Here is a 15,256-nt window from a genome sequence, read left to right as displayed (position 1 = left end):
CGTGCCTGCTTGTGAAAGTCAGCTATGACATTTGGAGAAGAACATAAATCAGTTGAGATGGAGACTTATTTTTGAGAAAAACACTCATGAACATTTACTGTAATTTTTGCCAACAAGGAAAATGTGAAGTCTTAACTTGGCTGATGTTCTTGAGGTTTTGCTTAAGAACTTCTGCAATCTCCTTTCCTTTACATAATGAACATGTGCAGTAGGAAAAGTGGAACCAAGATTAAAAAAAAAAAAAAATTCTTACAATTCAGGCATCCAGCTTCCCTTCTATATGACTGATATCTATACCAAAATAAGCTGTAACCAAACTTCCTTTTCATGAAGACATTACAGAGAGAAAAGTCTTTCTGTTGGCAAAAGCAGGAAGTTGGAGATTTCATTTACAGCAGAGTCATGGCCAACGGTATATACTAGGCAAACATTTCATATTACAGTCTGAAGCTGTGTAATGTTTGTTTGTTTGTTTGTTTGTTTTCCTGCAATTCTAAGTGTAAACAGCCTTTTCATTCCTCCTCATTTTCTGATTTTCAATTCATACTGCTGTTCTATCACAAATGTGCATTTCTTTTTAGTGTGACAGTTCCTTTTCTGGCAGCTAACCATGTGTGCATTGCTGGTGACTCAATCTCACAGCACCTCGTAAGCGGACAGTGCTGATTTCATACTGAAACATGAGTGAAGGTGTAATGAGAATTAGCGGGGATACACTAAATCAAAGCAAAGTGGGTTCTGGGGATCCCAAACCCCAGAGTCCATAAAGATCCAAAACGAATTTTCTGATACAATATGTGTTTGCCTGAAAACATGATGCCCAGGTGTGCATTTGCTTTGTCATAGCTTATTTAACTAAATTCTAACTGGATAAGCAATGTAGAGTCTTGACCATTAAAGTACTGATAATATTCTTTTGTTTCTAACAAGCGCAGGAAGCTATTGTGGAGGAGCAGGAGAGCCGAAAGGAGGAAAATATTCACTTGACTCGGTTCCTGAGGGTGCTTGCTAACTTCTTAGCCCTGTGCACACTTGCTGGGAGTGGCTACCTCATATTTTTTGTTGTGAGAAGATCCCAGAAATTTGCCCTGGAAGGTCTGGAGAACTACGGGTGGTGGGAAAGAAATGAAGTTCGTGCTAGCACATTTCTGAAATAGATGTGGTTTGAAACTGTTCCTTTACTCTGCATGTTGCTTTTTCTTTTTCTTTTCTTTCTTTCTTTTTTTTTTTTCCCCTTGAGAACTTAAGTACTTGTAATAAGTAAGTAATAAGGGGTGGTAAATTTGTAACAAAAGAACTCTTCTAGTCTCTCTGCTTCCCAATTCATGAAAGGAATACTCTTTGGTTTGTTCTTTCAAATGCTTCTTCATGTTCAGTTTTCCTTTATGGACTTAACCTTTATTTTTGGAGGGGCTTTTAAAACTATTTTTCTTGCTACGCTATGGTCTCACAATATCTCTTCAAGAAGTGTGCTCTCGTGCTGCTTTTCTGTTGAGACTTGTACAAGGAAAGTGACTTGTATGTGACCATGTCCAAAGTTAACTGAGGCTTCAAAGATACAAGCCTGCAATGTAACGAAACATGCCTTCTAGCTTCACTTGCCAGTCTAGGAGTCCACTGTCTTTCTTTTCTTCTGTTTAATCTGCTTTCATCTAGAGCAAATGGAGCTTTGCTTGTTAGAGAAATAGTGAAAATGATTGTGTTTGCTGTAACAGAACAGTAAGCATCTAAAGTCAGCTGTGCTGTATAAAAACCTGGGTAGGCTTTGCTTTCTTAACAAACACATTGTTATGTATGTTGTAAAACTAGCTGTTTGTTATTTAAAGCTCTGAGTGAGAGTGTGAAATTGATTTCTGATTTACAGCAAAGCAAAAAAATGCCCGCCTCACAGAGCAGATGGGAATGGATGATGATGTTATGAAGAAAGTCATTCTCTAACTTAGAGCACCAAAACTTCACACAGAAATTGACATACAAACTTCAGCAATCTGCCTTTAAAATGCAGAAAAATGGGCCTTCTTAAATTGGATTTAATCAGTTGACAAAAAAATTACTTTATTTTTCCCTTTTTGGAAAAGTCATGTACAAAACTGTATTGCTTAAAGAAATATGTCACATCCGAGTCTCTAATGAGTAAGTTAAACAATACTGGATCCTGTATTGACCCCTGGTGGACACAGCCAGCTGCTTGACACTGTGTCATTGCTCACAGCCCTCTGAGTCCTGCAGTGCACCCAGTTCTCAATCCACCTCACCGTTCACTCATCCAGCTTGCAGTTTCCAGATCACAGAAAACATCATTCACAGTGGAACTGTCCATGATATAAACAGTGGAAGAAAATCTGCTCCAGCACTTCAACTTGAAGTTGACAAGAAGTTCAGAACATAAACCCATTCCCTTCTGAAATCAAACTAAAATGATAAAATTCAATGAATGACATATTTCCTTCTACTCAGAAAAATTCTATAAGTAACTAAAAAATATAATGATAACATCCTGTGAAACTAAATTAGGAATTTTTAAACTTTTGCAATGTGGAATCCATTAGGTTTTTTTTTTTTTTTTTTTTTTTTTTTTTTTTAATTTTGAAAGCTCAATATTCCATATTTTCTTTCAGTGAGTACTTGCATGTTTGGCTGTAATCATTTCATTTCTCACTTCTCAGGTTTACAGGTTTCTGTGCATTGTTTCATCTCTTATCTTAATGTCTTTGTCCCAGAACTAGAAATGTTTTTGAGGTGGGGAGCACAGTCAAGGCATGGGACAATGCAGATAAAAAGAAAATGAGAAATAATATTCTTACTTCTTACAAATAAGAAGAAAAGCAGAACATAATAAAAATATACAAAATATTGAATGATAAAGAAAACCAGTGATTTGTTCCTGCCTTTCCAACAGTACAGCAACAAGGAAACTTCTTAATTTTCAATTACATTAACAAACACTATATTTAAAACTACTTGAAGACCATACTTTCTTCCATCATCCATATTTTCTTCTATCCATAGAAGAAGGCCATATTTTCTTCTATCATCCAAAATCAAGGAAGTAGGGGATAACAAATGAGTCAAGTAGGAGCAAGGTTCAAAAAAAAGCAAAAGAAATGGAATGCATGGGTGATGGATGCCAATACTGTGAATATTGAAATTTATGTTTGTCTGAAGGAAGACTGTTTAAGATAAGACAGATTGTCTGGGAGCTACTAAAGATTAAAAAAAAAGCAAACCTGACTAAAGCAATACTTCAAGTGAAAACTGGAGTTGGAGTCCCAGTTGGAGTTGAGACTCATAGACATTTTTCTTGTTCTTCCTCATTTGCAACTGGGCTAGGCCCAAGGTCTAGGCTAGGTCAAGTGTGACCAAAGGCATCTCTTGATATGCTTACATTTCCACTCTCCAGCATTTAAAATTGACAGCATTATGTGTCTAATAATAACTTAGATACTCAGCCAGTTATGATGATTTTGTGTCTTAATAATTCATTATTTGCAGTGTTGGATGTAGTTGTCTCCAGCAGGTTTGCCATTTCCAGCCATCTCATACTGTTTATGAAGTCTTTTGTTTAATGATGATTGAGAGTGTATGTGTTAGAAACAGATACTTTGTGAAATTTTAGTTTTAAAAACATAAATAAAATAAACACCACCACCCCAAACCAAGTATCAGAAATAGCACCAAATACAGATGAAAGAGTAGATTACTGTAATCAAAAAATCTTCTTCTGCGGTGCTACAAGAAGTGTGTGGAGTATGATTTCCTATGAATATGGAATAGAAATATAAAAATCCAGAAATTTGTTCTTGAACATTAAAAACCAACAAAAACAACAAAAGAAATACATCAAACCATTTACTTATTTTAATTAAGAAGCCCAGTTCAGAAAATTAGCATTTGTAAGAGTGTGAAAATACAAAAAGACAGTGAATTTATTTGTTAAATAGTGCTTTTCTGTTACCATATTATGTTCTTATTTATGAGAACAAAAACACATCTTATCTCTCTTGGTATCAGGAAAGTAAGACCATATTAAAAATTAAATTGTTCTAGAAAAGTGGATTCCAGGATATTTAAGAGATGTTATTTTCAGAGCAACTGGAAGACATTTATGTATTTAAGTTTTTTTTTGTGACTAAATAAATTTATTTTTACTCAGTGCCTTTAATATGAGTCATCTATACCGAGAATCTTTGTGTTTTCCACAGAGGTTTGTGATTTAACTTGAGATAATGTTTTCAGTTACTTGGTTTTTTATAGTCCCTTAAGGAAGAAATTTTGGTAAGGAAATGTTATTTGAAATTGAAATTTAAAAATGAACTTCTAAACTTCTTTGATTTTCATTTTTGACTGATACAGTCAATTAGATTTTGTGTTATTTCACCAAAAGACTCAAGCATATTTGCAATACATTTTATCAGTCACTTAAGAATGTTAGATCCTTGGAATGCCTCCCTTGTCAGTAGCATACACAATCTATGCTGAATTTCAAACTTTCTATTAAAGCTTATTTTTCTCAGTTTGCTTTCAGTGAACTTATTCAATTCCCATACATATATGTTGATGAATTAATCTTGTTAGAGGCATAAAAAAATATATGCAGAAAGCATCAGGACTAATTTCTGTTTACTTATTCAGTGAGTATATGGGTGATGTCTCAGACATTAATTTAACATTGTATTTTTAAAGAAATTTTTCACATAACTAATAATTTTTGCTAAATTCTCTGATAGAATTTTGCTTAAAATATAGGTGGTAGCTAAAAATCTAGTACTTGATTTTTTTCTGAGATTGAAGGAAAATATAAAATTAAAAAAAAAAAAAGCCTCCATATATCTGTCTACAGTAGATCATAAGTAAGTTTTCACTTTGTTCTTCGTGAAAGCATCTTGCAACTCTCGGTGTGTATTCTGCTCTTCACTCATTTCAACCAAATACCAAATGAAAAGTAGCACTGAAAATATACTCACTGCTACAATTAATAATAATACTTTTTCTCTTTTCTTCTCCCACCTCCCTAGGTAAACATGGTCATGTCACTTTTGGGAATGTTCTGTCCAACCTTATTTGATGTAATCAGTTCTCTGGAAAACTACCATCCTCGAATAGCTCTAAGATGGCAGCTCGGACGCATATTTGCTCTTTTTCTTGGCAATCTCTACACTTTCATTATTGCCCTAATGGATGAAATCAATCTCAAGGCAAGCTATTTACTTCTCTTCACTATTTTTAATATACAGCAGGTCAAAGATATCTGTTTATGGCTGTGTCACAGATGTATCAGTGAAAGATGAGGGAGTCTTGGATTTGAAAGGATTAAAAGTTGGTAGTATAACCTCATAATCTTTTTTTTTTTCCTTTTTTTTTTTTTTTTTCCCTCATTAATTTAAATATTTAGTTGGAAGAGGAAAAGATAGTCAAGTATAACATGACAATATGGGAAGCCAGTCTATACAATGGCACTATTCCAGAAAATTCAACTGCTCCTCCAATACAGGTGGACCCTGCAGATGTTCCCAGAGGACCCTGTTGGGAAACAATGGTAGGCCAGGTAATGTAACTAATTTGAGTTCATATTTGAAAATAAAACATAGTCTATTACAAGAAATCATATCAAACTTCTATTTATTCCTGCTGACAAGTTAAATTCAGTTGTGAAAACATGAGGAAATGAAGATTTAAGACTTATTTTTTCCCAAGCTGCAAAGCTCAGAAAGAGCTATTTTAATTTATTTGAATTTTATCTGGTAGGGAGATCCCTCTGCATAGTTAACAGCAGAAAAGGATTTCTCTTTTTTTTTCTTCATCTTCTTTTGTTTTTTTTTTTTTTAATCTCATCTCTGTCTTGCAAAGCCTGCAACTATGAAAAGTTGGATCAGTGGTAACAATTAATTAATGTAGTAATTCTGATTAAAGTTTGTATCAAACCAAATCAGTTTCTGAAGACAACACACTTAGAACAGACTGATGAATATCTCAACAAGGAAATATGTGAGATCAGCTCTTGTTAGGAGTGTATATTTGAGAAAGCATTTTTATCTTTAGCCAAGTAATATCATGTAAAATAAAGAACATCAGTTTAGTAAATCTACTCATTTTATTTGATTCATAATTATTTGTATTCATATAATATGATACTTACAAAGAATTTCCCAACATCTTTCTTTTCTCCGATTGATCATCTTTCTATTTTTTTTTTTTTTCCCTGGCCATGAGACTGAATTCACCACTGAATCACAACTTCTGCTATTGCTCCCTCATTGTGGCAGTCTCCTCACTTACAATGTACACTCTTGAGTGGCAGCAGGGAGCAGAAAGGCGGGAAGAAAACAAACACTGAACTCTTTTCACTGATGTGGAATGATTAGCTAAGAACACCCAGGTTTCATTACTGTGTTGATTTGCTATGTCTTTTGAGATCAGAGAGAATAATAGTAGTTTTTTGGGCAATTAGGGTAAGCCCTGATACAGTAGAGTTTAGTGGAACTTACTGAAATAAAATAAGAGGAATAAGTATTGCAGGGTTTTCTTCTTTTTTTTTTTTGAATCTCCCCAAAGTTATAGTAATCAGAAGGGGTTTTAGAGTTCTTATATAGAAGCAGTATTGTCTGAAAACATCTTTCAGACTAATCATGCTCTGGGAAATGTCATTTGTTATGAGCATAAGAAGAAGCAGAGGATATCTGTAACAAATGTAGGGCAGTCTTTCTCCTAGATTTCTCAGTTGTTGGACTGGGAGAAGAGAGTCTTTGCCAAATTGAGCAGAGGAAGCATATTCAGTTACACACTAGTTTGGTGTTTTATTATTATTGTAACTATTGTTGCATACATGTATTCTTAAAAGAAAATATTGCTTTGACAGGAATTTGTACGGCTGACAGTCTCTGACACAATGACAACATATATCACAATTCTAATTGGTGATTTCTTGAGAGCTGTCTTTGTTAGGTTTTTCAATTACTGCTGGTGCTGGGACTTGGAATATGGATTTGTAAGTATCTGATTTGCTATTTTAACTGTCTTTGTCAGATCATCACTCACATGCGTACATACTGATAAGTGTGTACTTAATTTGTTGCTCATATTCAGTGTACTCAGTGCTTGCAGCTTGAAAATGTTCATGAATTAAAGAGAGACTGGTTAACAGAGTGAGTGAAGACATGGAAATGTCACTGGAATCTGTGAATGACACTTGCTAACATGAATGACTAGTTAGGAAGCCAGCATTACATTTCTGCTGTACTGGGTACATGGTGGATCACTGCTCCTAGTATGCACCCCAGGTGCTAAAACACATAGATTTGATACATTTTAACATGTGAATATTCACACTATTTCTGTGAAGTACCCTATATTCCTAGAATTGCTATGCGTATTAAAATCTAACACTAGGCACTTAATTAATTAATTAATTCTTCAACAGTGCAATTTCTAAATTTAAAATATAAACATAGTTCTATAATTTGAAAAGGAATTAAATTTTAACAGCCCCCTTTTTTGGGGGGGAGCGGGGAGAGGAGGGAGGGAGAGCGGACCACCAAATCTTGAGTCCACTCCAGTGGATAAAATATGTATTATTGTTTTAAAATTTATCCAGTACCCAGAGATCTAATTTTCCACTAGCATCTTCTTCTAAGCAAAGAGCCAAAAGCAATCATCAATAAAATTCTGCAACCGGTATTAAAGTCTGTCTGTTGGCCTTCAGCCATCCTCATTTGTCTCATTATTCACTGATAATATGCAATGAACATCTTTACAACACAGTGCAAGTATTGCACTGCTGTTGGAAGTGACAGTTTTAATCTAGATAAATCATCTCAGAAACTTCTGAGCAAATTTAATGAAAACATTTGTGTTATTTCTTTCAGCCATCATATTCAGAATTTGATATAAGTGGGAATGTGCTTGGACTGATATTTAATCAAGGCATGATCTGGTAAGTGTGGCAATGTGTGCTATGCCTGTAATGTACCTCTGTGCATCAGCACTCACTGAGTACTGCAGGACTTAACAGAATCTGTGAAATGCCAATCTTGTCTCACTGATTTCATTTGATGCCAGTGTAATGCAGTACTCCAGTACAGGGAAATAAGTGGGAGTATTTCTAAACTAGTTCTGTGCTGATATTCTGGGACTAGATGCATCAGACTTTTGTAGAGTTTTGCAGTAAAAGGCTGGGTGAAATCCTGTCTTACTGTTGATTGTTTTCCAGTCATTTGAATGCTTTGAAATGGAAATATCTTCTAGTTTGTTCCAATGCATAATGTGCAAAAGTGCCTTAAATATGTCCTGTATGAACGTGAGTGTGCATCAAATGTTTCTGCTACAGTGGTAGTGAGTAGCCCTCAAGGAGGAAAGATCTAAATTTCATCCCATTCTTGGAGTGTAGCTCAGGGGTAAAGAACATCTATCCTCATATTAGATGCTGTGCCTTCTTCAGAACTGCCCTCCTCAAGCATCGCTGACTTCTCTATTCTTGCTAGAGCCTAGCTTTTTGCCTTTAACAGTACTCTGTGAATTACAGTTTTTGCTTGAGTAAAAATTCTCACATCTATAATTCCCAGGATGTTGTTTTATTTATTTATTTTTTGCCTGTGCAGCATGAACAGAGCTGTACATACCCTCCTTCCTGTGCATGCACAGGCATAGTCCTGCCTTGGGCACTGCTAGAAATGAGGAGAGTGCTCAGTTTCCAGCATCTGGGGAAGTGAGTTTTCGCTGGCACCATGCACTCCCACTGCACCTCTCCTGCTCAGGCTCCTCATCCCAGTGTCCAGCCACAGAAGCTTGTCCCTCTTGAGCAACTTGAATACATCCTTGGTGGTTCACGTGGTCCCTGGATTCAGGCCAGGTCCCAGCATGGATGTGGTGGCAGAGGAAGGGCTGAGTACAGGTTTGCAGCTGAAGGCAGCTCTCTGGGCTGAGCTGGACACTTCACATACCATTACAATGGCTCTGTCTTTACTCTCAGTAGAATGAGGGCTTCACAGAATCTGTGACTTGTGTGTTTCCGATGTCATTTTGATATAGAATCTTTCTTCCTGCTAACTGCTTCTTACAGGCTGATGAATTGAACACATCAAAATGGCAAAAAAAATTGAACAAACAGTAATGAACCTTCACTGCCAAAATCATATTTACCATTAATATGTACATAGGATACATTCATTTCTGTTTTGTTTTGGTGTCACAAATTCAGTTTTTACAAATTTATGCTCATATGAAACATAATAAAAAGAGCCTCAGGTGCAGTTATAACTGCCACTTAAATAGAAGGGATGAGACATGTATGTGTGTATTATTTCTGTAGATGAGATAGACCATGAAAAGCTCCTTTATTCTCTTTCCCTGTGTATTTACAAAATGATTGGGATACGAATCATTTGCAAGTCTTCTCTGTATCAAAAAGCTATTGGCAAATTTTTGTCTACCTGTTAAAAGTGTTATACCTAAAAACTAAAATATACATTACTAAAAATATAGATTACTGAGAATCTTCTTGAAATTGAAGAGTATATTGCAACAGACTTCCATGTGGGTAAAGGGTAGGGCCATGAGGTGCTCTCTGTCTTCAATGATATCTGAAAAGCCTTTATCTTTCCTTTTCACTGAATATACATGAAAAGAAGAGGGAAATGTTAATATCATGTACTTTGAAATGACGTCTCTGTACTCCGGACGTAGTCAATGTAGCAACAATAATTCTTTCCTAAAATGGTGCTAGAATATTAAGAAATATAATAAACTAGATTATTATGGTAATACTTGGCTTTTGTGCTGTCCATGTTTATATAATACAACCTAGACTAACCTAATACTACCTAAGCTAACCGTACCAGGTAAGAATGAGTAACGTTTCATTAAGTGATCTCATTTGCAGAGAAAGATGATTTTGGAATTTTGAAACAAAAACTACATATGGAGAATTCTGTCCGTGTGCCTCCAGTATTTCTTAAAGCAAGGAGAGACAAGACCATTAAAAAAAAAAAGTGTCAACAAGTTTTATGAAATAATGTGCAGTGTACATGAATACAAAGCAGAATGAAGTAGAGAACAGGCAGTATATCCTGGCAGAAGTTCTACCAGAAAATGTTGTGAGATTGTGTTTTTTTTGCTTTTCTTTCTAGGATGGGATCTTTTTATGCTCCATGTCTCCCAGCAATCAATGTGTTCCGACTTCATACTTCAATGTACCTGCAATGCTGGGCAGTGATGTGCTGCAATGTTCCCCAGGAGAGAGTCTTCAAAGCCTCCAGATCAAACAACTTCTACATGGCCATGTTGCTTTTCATTCTCTTTCTTTCTACACTGCCTGCTGTGTACACCATTGTCTCCATTCCACCATCTTTTGACTGTGGCCCTTTCAGGTCTTTTGCATTTTATGTACATCTTTTGCTAATGATATGATGTACTGCCTCATCAGTGAATGATCCAGTAATGAAAATAAGCTTCCTTAATAAGTGTTAGCACCTGATTTGCTGAACTTTTATTGTGTGACATTTCTTACTATAATAATTATTGAAGCTGGAATCCAAAAAAACTGATTAATGATTTAAAATATTTTTTTTTTTTGAGAGTAGATCAGAAAATCTTTTCTTTTAGTTAGCTGTAGCGTAAATATTTGTTGTTCTTGCTCTAATTAAGCCAGAAATTATTCTTGAGGAGTAGAGCGGGGGACAGTTATGCCACTGTGGTCTTCTGGCTTGAGGGTGGTGATTTTCAGTAAATGTCTATGTATCACTGTAATAGTGGCATGATAGAATGTATACTGGTGTGCTTGAGCTCAAAGTAGTGGTACAGTCTTTGACTGCTATGACACCTCTAGCTGACACTATATTTCATGCTCTTTTATTTCCACTGGGATCCTGAATATGCTCCTCGAGTTCTCAGGACCTCTGTATTCACTAGTCTTCTCTAAATACTTAGGCATGCCGCATGAGTGCAAATGTGTGCTTTCTATTCAAGCTAGTTTAAATATAGCCATACTTTCAATTGGAAAGTTCAAGACCATTTTCAGCATCTTTAATTGGTAGTTAGCATGACATATGATTTTAATGAGCACACAACCGTCAATATGTGAAATTCTGATTTTGGTTTATTTTGGTATATTCATCTAGCCACTTGCATTTGTCACAGTGACCTAAAGGGATAATAGCATGACATTCTAAAAGTTTACTGAGACATAATGTTGCTTAGATTTTACAGAAGTGATGATAACAAAGCAAGTGGTGCAAAGTAAGGTTTCTTACTATTTGAGTCACAGTGTAGAGCCTGACAGGATTCATCCAAGTACTGAAGCAGTTAATGGTTTTTTTTATCAACGATTTAGCAATGGTCTTGGAAGACTGGAGAGATGCCTGCCAGCTGGAAGCTAAACAGTATTATACCCATGAAGTGTATGAGAGAAAACCCTGGAAAATACGGACCTGCTACATTAACCGCATTATATGGCAAAGTTACGGAGAAGACTATTATGGGTTCTAGTGTGAAAGATGCTTACAGAATTTTAAGTTTTAAATAATGCCAAAATGCAGGGTTTTTTTGGCCTTTTACCCAGATTTGGTGTGATATGTTTAATTTATATGTGCTTGCTACTGTATTAACATTGCCAAAATATTTTCATTTTTCACATATTTTCACATTTTCTGTTTAATAGTGGGAAAACAAGAATGTTTGAAGTCATATCAGAAACTCTGGAGCATGACTTCCCTTCTTGGTTTGGGAAGGTATTTGGTTATGCCTCTAACCCTGGACTCATCCTACCTTTTATATTACTGATGGTGTACGTATAGAATATTAACTGACATCTTGCTTAATACTTAATGAAAAGTCTGTTCATTTTCTTTTAGTCTGAGTTTTTATTGCTTAAGTACATAATTAGAGTACTGATTCTCCTGTGATGAAGAATTCAAGTCTTCTATTTGGTCATAATTAATGTACTTTTCCACAGACAATGTTCTCTTTTTTTTTGTTCCGCAGCTTTCTTTTTTTTTTTTTTTCTTTTTTACTTTTTACCTTTTTTTTTATTTTTTTATTTTTTGCTTTTGCTTTTGCTAGTATAATGGAGAAACCCTAATCAAAATACAAAGGGTTATGGGATTTGAAGTGCTGTGACCTTGATCAGCTTGTCCAAGAGGTAGAACTACATCTCATAAATCCTTAACAAGTTCAGTACAAAGTTATTAGAATGATGGCTACCAAGAAGCTGAACTATTTCTCATTAACATTCAGTGTGTCTGATCTTGAGTGCCAGAGCCCTTCCTTGATAAAAATTGTACCCTTTGAGATGGAATTGAAGGGAGAGAGAGAGTTAGGGAGATATACTATGGAGATGTTCCAGTCCCAAGTAGATTTCTAAAATTCTCTTATGTTCAATTTCTTGTTATGGATTTTTAATAGGTCTGTAGCAGATAAAGAATAATGAACCTGAATAGTGTTTCTCAAAGATTTTATTGAGGTAGAAATGGAAAGGGGCTTGACCCTACACTGTGGAACTGCCAGAAACACAGAGAACACTACAGAATGGAACAAAAATTGCAGAAGGCTTTTACATGAAACAAATGAGACTCTGAGATGAAAGTTTAGGAAGGTTCACTTAGTATTTCATCCTGTTTTACTCTTAGCTAGAAAAGCAAAGAGCCTAAATTGTCCTCTGAACTATACAGTTTGTTCCCAATGAATTATTCTGAGCACAATTCCTATCTTGCTGTGGGCCAAGGCAAAAATAAAAATAAAATTTAGGGGGTTGGGGGGGAGAAGGGAAGTGATTAAAGAGGAAAAGCAGTGAAAATGGGATATGAAGATTATTTACTGCTTACTTCAGTAAAAGATTTCGTATCAGAATTCCACTAATTAAGATAGTAAAAAATAATAATCATCTCACAGAGTTATTATGAAAGAAATACAATTCATTAAAAAGTGAAAAGTCACTATGCAGTGATATTGTTTAATAGAATAGGATTGTGATTTAGAGAAAAAAATAAAATGTATGATTTTGGCTATTTTTCTACCAGCACTTGAGCTTGTCTGTTGTATTAGTTTTAAAGCTCTTCTAAATATGGTTTATTCACTTTTAGAGTATGTGATATAAGGTAATTAAATTTTATTGAATAACTTATTTAACTTTAGTCTCTGGAACATGCCTCATAGTGAGGCATAGCTTGATGCAGAATTTTCCTTAGCTGCCATATTTATTTCTGTTTTTTAAAATATTATTATTATTATTTCCCTTGAGATAAGTATGCCTTCTTCATATTTCATTGTTCACTGTCAAAATATCTCTTCTGATTAGGCCTAATAAATGAGGAAAAATACAGTTTTGGTATTAGCACAATTATAGTTATTGCTATAGGAATTTTGCAAGAATCTTTGCATTTAAACTATTATCTAACAAGATATATTCTTTTTCTTTAAATTTAGCCTGAGTATTTATTATCTCAATGCTACATCCAAGTCTTACAAGGAAGCTAACCTGGAACTTAAAAAGAAACTACAAAGTGTAAGGAATGGGGAATTGTTATTTCTGTTTATTACAATTGTTAGAGAATACATTCAGGTTACTGAAAGATGCCCTGTCTATCTCTCCATCATTAGCAAGCAGAAGAAAATAAAAGAAGAAATAAACAAAAGGCGCAAAAATCAAATGAACAAGAGGAAAATCCATTTGAGACAGAGCCACCACAGTCAAAGCAAAAAGGAGGCAAGCAAGATGAATCTACTGCAAATCAAGGTAAATACAGATTCGAATTTCTCAAGATGAGGAATACTTGCACAGTGGATCATAGCCTTCTTCTGGTTGAGGTACAGGCTGTCCTGTTTCTACTCTTTTCCTGTCTCATGTCCATCCAGAGCATGAACTCAGCCATAGGCTGTACACTACAGCTCAAGCAACCTCCAATCCTGATGTCACCAATCAGTTCATTTGCACTGGTGAACAACAGGTGCAGCATTGCATTACCTCTGGTTCAATTACTTGACTTAAGAAGTTATCCTCAATGCATTCCAGGAGACTCCTGGATTGCCTACAGCTCACCATGCTACTTTTCCATATTTGGGTTAGTTAAAGTCCTCCAGGAGGACAAGAGCTTGTGATCACAATGCCTGCTGTAGCTGGAGGTAGAAGACCTCATCAACAGGCTCTGCTTGGTTGGGTGGCCTGTAGTAGACATCGATCGCAAGGCTCCCTTTGCTGCATCAGTCTTCATCACCCATAGCTTTTAACTTGCTCGTGACTATTCTTTAGAGACAGCCCTTCACATTCTATTCCTTAGATTCTTGAAATAAATTGAACATTATATATCAAGCACATCAAGTACCTTAGACCTGTTGTAAAGAGGCACCCATGGGGTGGAGCAGGCAAGGAGGGTTTTAATTTGCAACTTTGAGTGCAGATTTGCTTCCATCCTCTCCTTTCATTTGAATTCTTGCCTCCAGCCTTTCAATTTTCTTTTCCACAGCCTGATGTGATACAGGCTGCCTTGGGTTTTGTGTTTTTCCTTCAAATAACCTATCTGTGCAAGGGTGAATTGTGGTTTCCCTGTTCCTTCTGTTTGTACCCCATGACACCTTTTAATCTATATACTTCATCCTGAAGCCTGGCCACAAGGCAGAGCAGATCTACTCATAGCTCACACAGCTGTTGGTGCTTTAGGCCCTAGACTTTCCATCATGTTCTGGAATAGATAATGTGCTGCAGATTTTCCCTCAGAGAGGTTTTCTGCTCTATATTTTCATTCCTTAACTCTGTTCTCCTAACACATTTCAGATAACAAGAAAGAACAGAGTAGCAATGAAGCAAAAACAACAGGTCAGCCACAGGAAGCAAGTTCCTCTCAGGCACCACAGCATCCAGGCGCTGCCCCGAATGGCCACTATCCACCACAGGGCAGAGGAGGAAACCTTCCTCCCCCACCCATTGCTGTGACTCGGCCACCGGGGCCACGAGGATATGCAGCACCAGGCTATCCACCTGGGCACCCACGCTTTCCAGGAATACAGCCAGGAATGCCCAGAGGCCCTCCCCACTACAGATAAGGAAGCTGTCTGTCCTTTTCTGCTACGTTATAAGATGCAGGACACCGAAGGAGAAAGGAGTGGTCTTGACTCACAAAAAAACTCCTTGAAGTGCAGGACTCTGCTCTGTTTATTATAAATCTTCATCTGCAAATTCATGTGCTTCAGTTTTTGTGGGATGGAACTTTCCAGCAGAAAAAAAATGCATCTGTCTATTTGCTTTTAAAGATATTGCAAAAAATGTGTTAGC

General features: G+C 36.0%; 1 protein-coding gene across 1 annotated transcript in view; it reads left to right on the top strand.

Annotated features, from left to right (window-relative positions):
• The window catches only part of TMC1 (transmembrane channel like 1), a 52,204-nt gene extending 36,948 nt beyond the window's left edge, over positions 1–15,256 (top strand). Inside the window, exons 11-20 of the mRNA XM_031608765.2 lie at positions 936–1,130; positions 5,016–5,195; positions 5,393–5,545; positions 6,857–6,985; positions 7,863–7,930; positions 10,122–10,361; positions 11,651–11,776; positions 13,414–13,492; positions 13,588–13,723; positions 14,759–15,256. Coding sequence (XP_031464625.2) covers positions 936–1,130; positions 5,016–5,195; positions 5,393–5,545; positions 6,857–6,985; positions 7,863–7,930; positions 10,122–10,361; positions 11,651–11,776; positions 13,414–13,492; positions 13,588–13,723; positions 14,759–15,027 — 1,575 coding nt within the window. The 3' untranslated portion in view covers positions 15,028–15,256. The remainder of the gene's footprint in view (positions 1–935; positions 1,131–5,015; positions 5,196–5,392; positions 5,546–6,856; positions 6,986–7,862; positions 7,931–10,121; positions 10,362–11,650; positions 11,777–13,413; positions 13,493–13,587; positions 13,724–14,758) is intronic.

Source organism: Phasianus colchicus, chromosome Z (genome assembly GCF_987193195.1).
Source record: "Phasianus colchicus chromosome Z, bPhaCol1.hap1.1, whole genome shotgun sequence".
NCBI lineage: Eukaryota > Metazoa > Chordata > Aves > Galliformes > Phasianidae > Phasianus > Phasianus colchicus.
The sequence above is the reverse complement of the archived record's forward strand: the minus strand, read 5'-3'. Positions and strand labels throughout refer to the sequence as shown.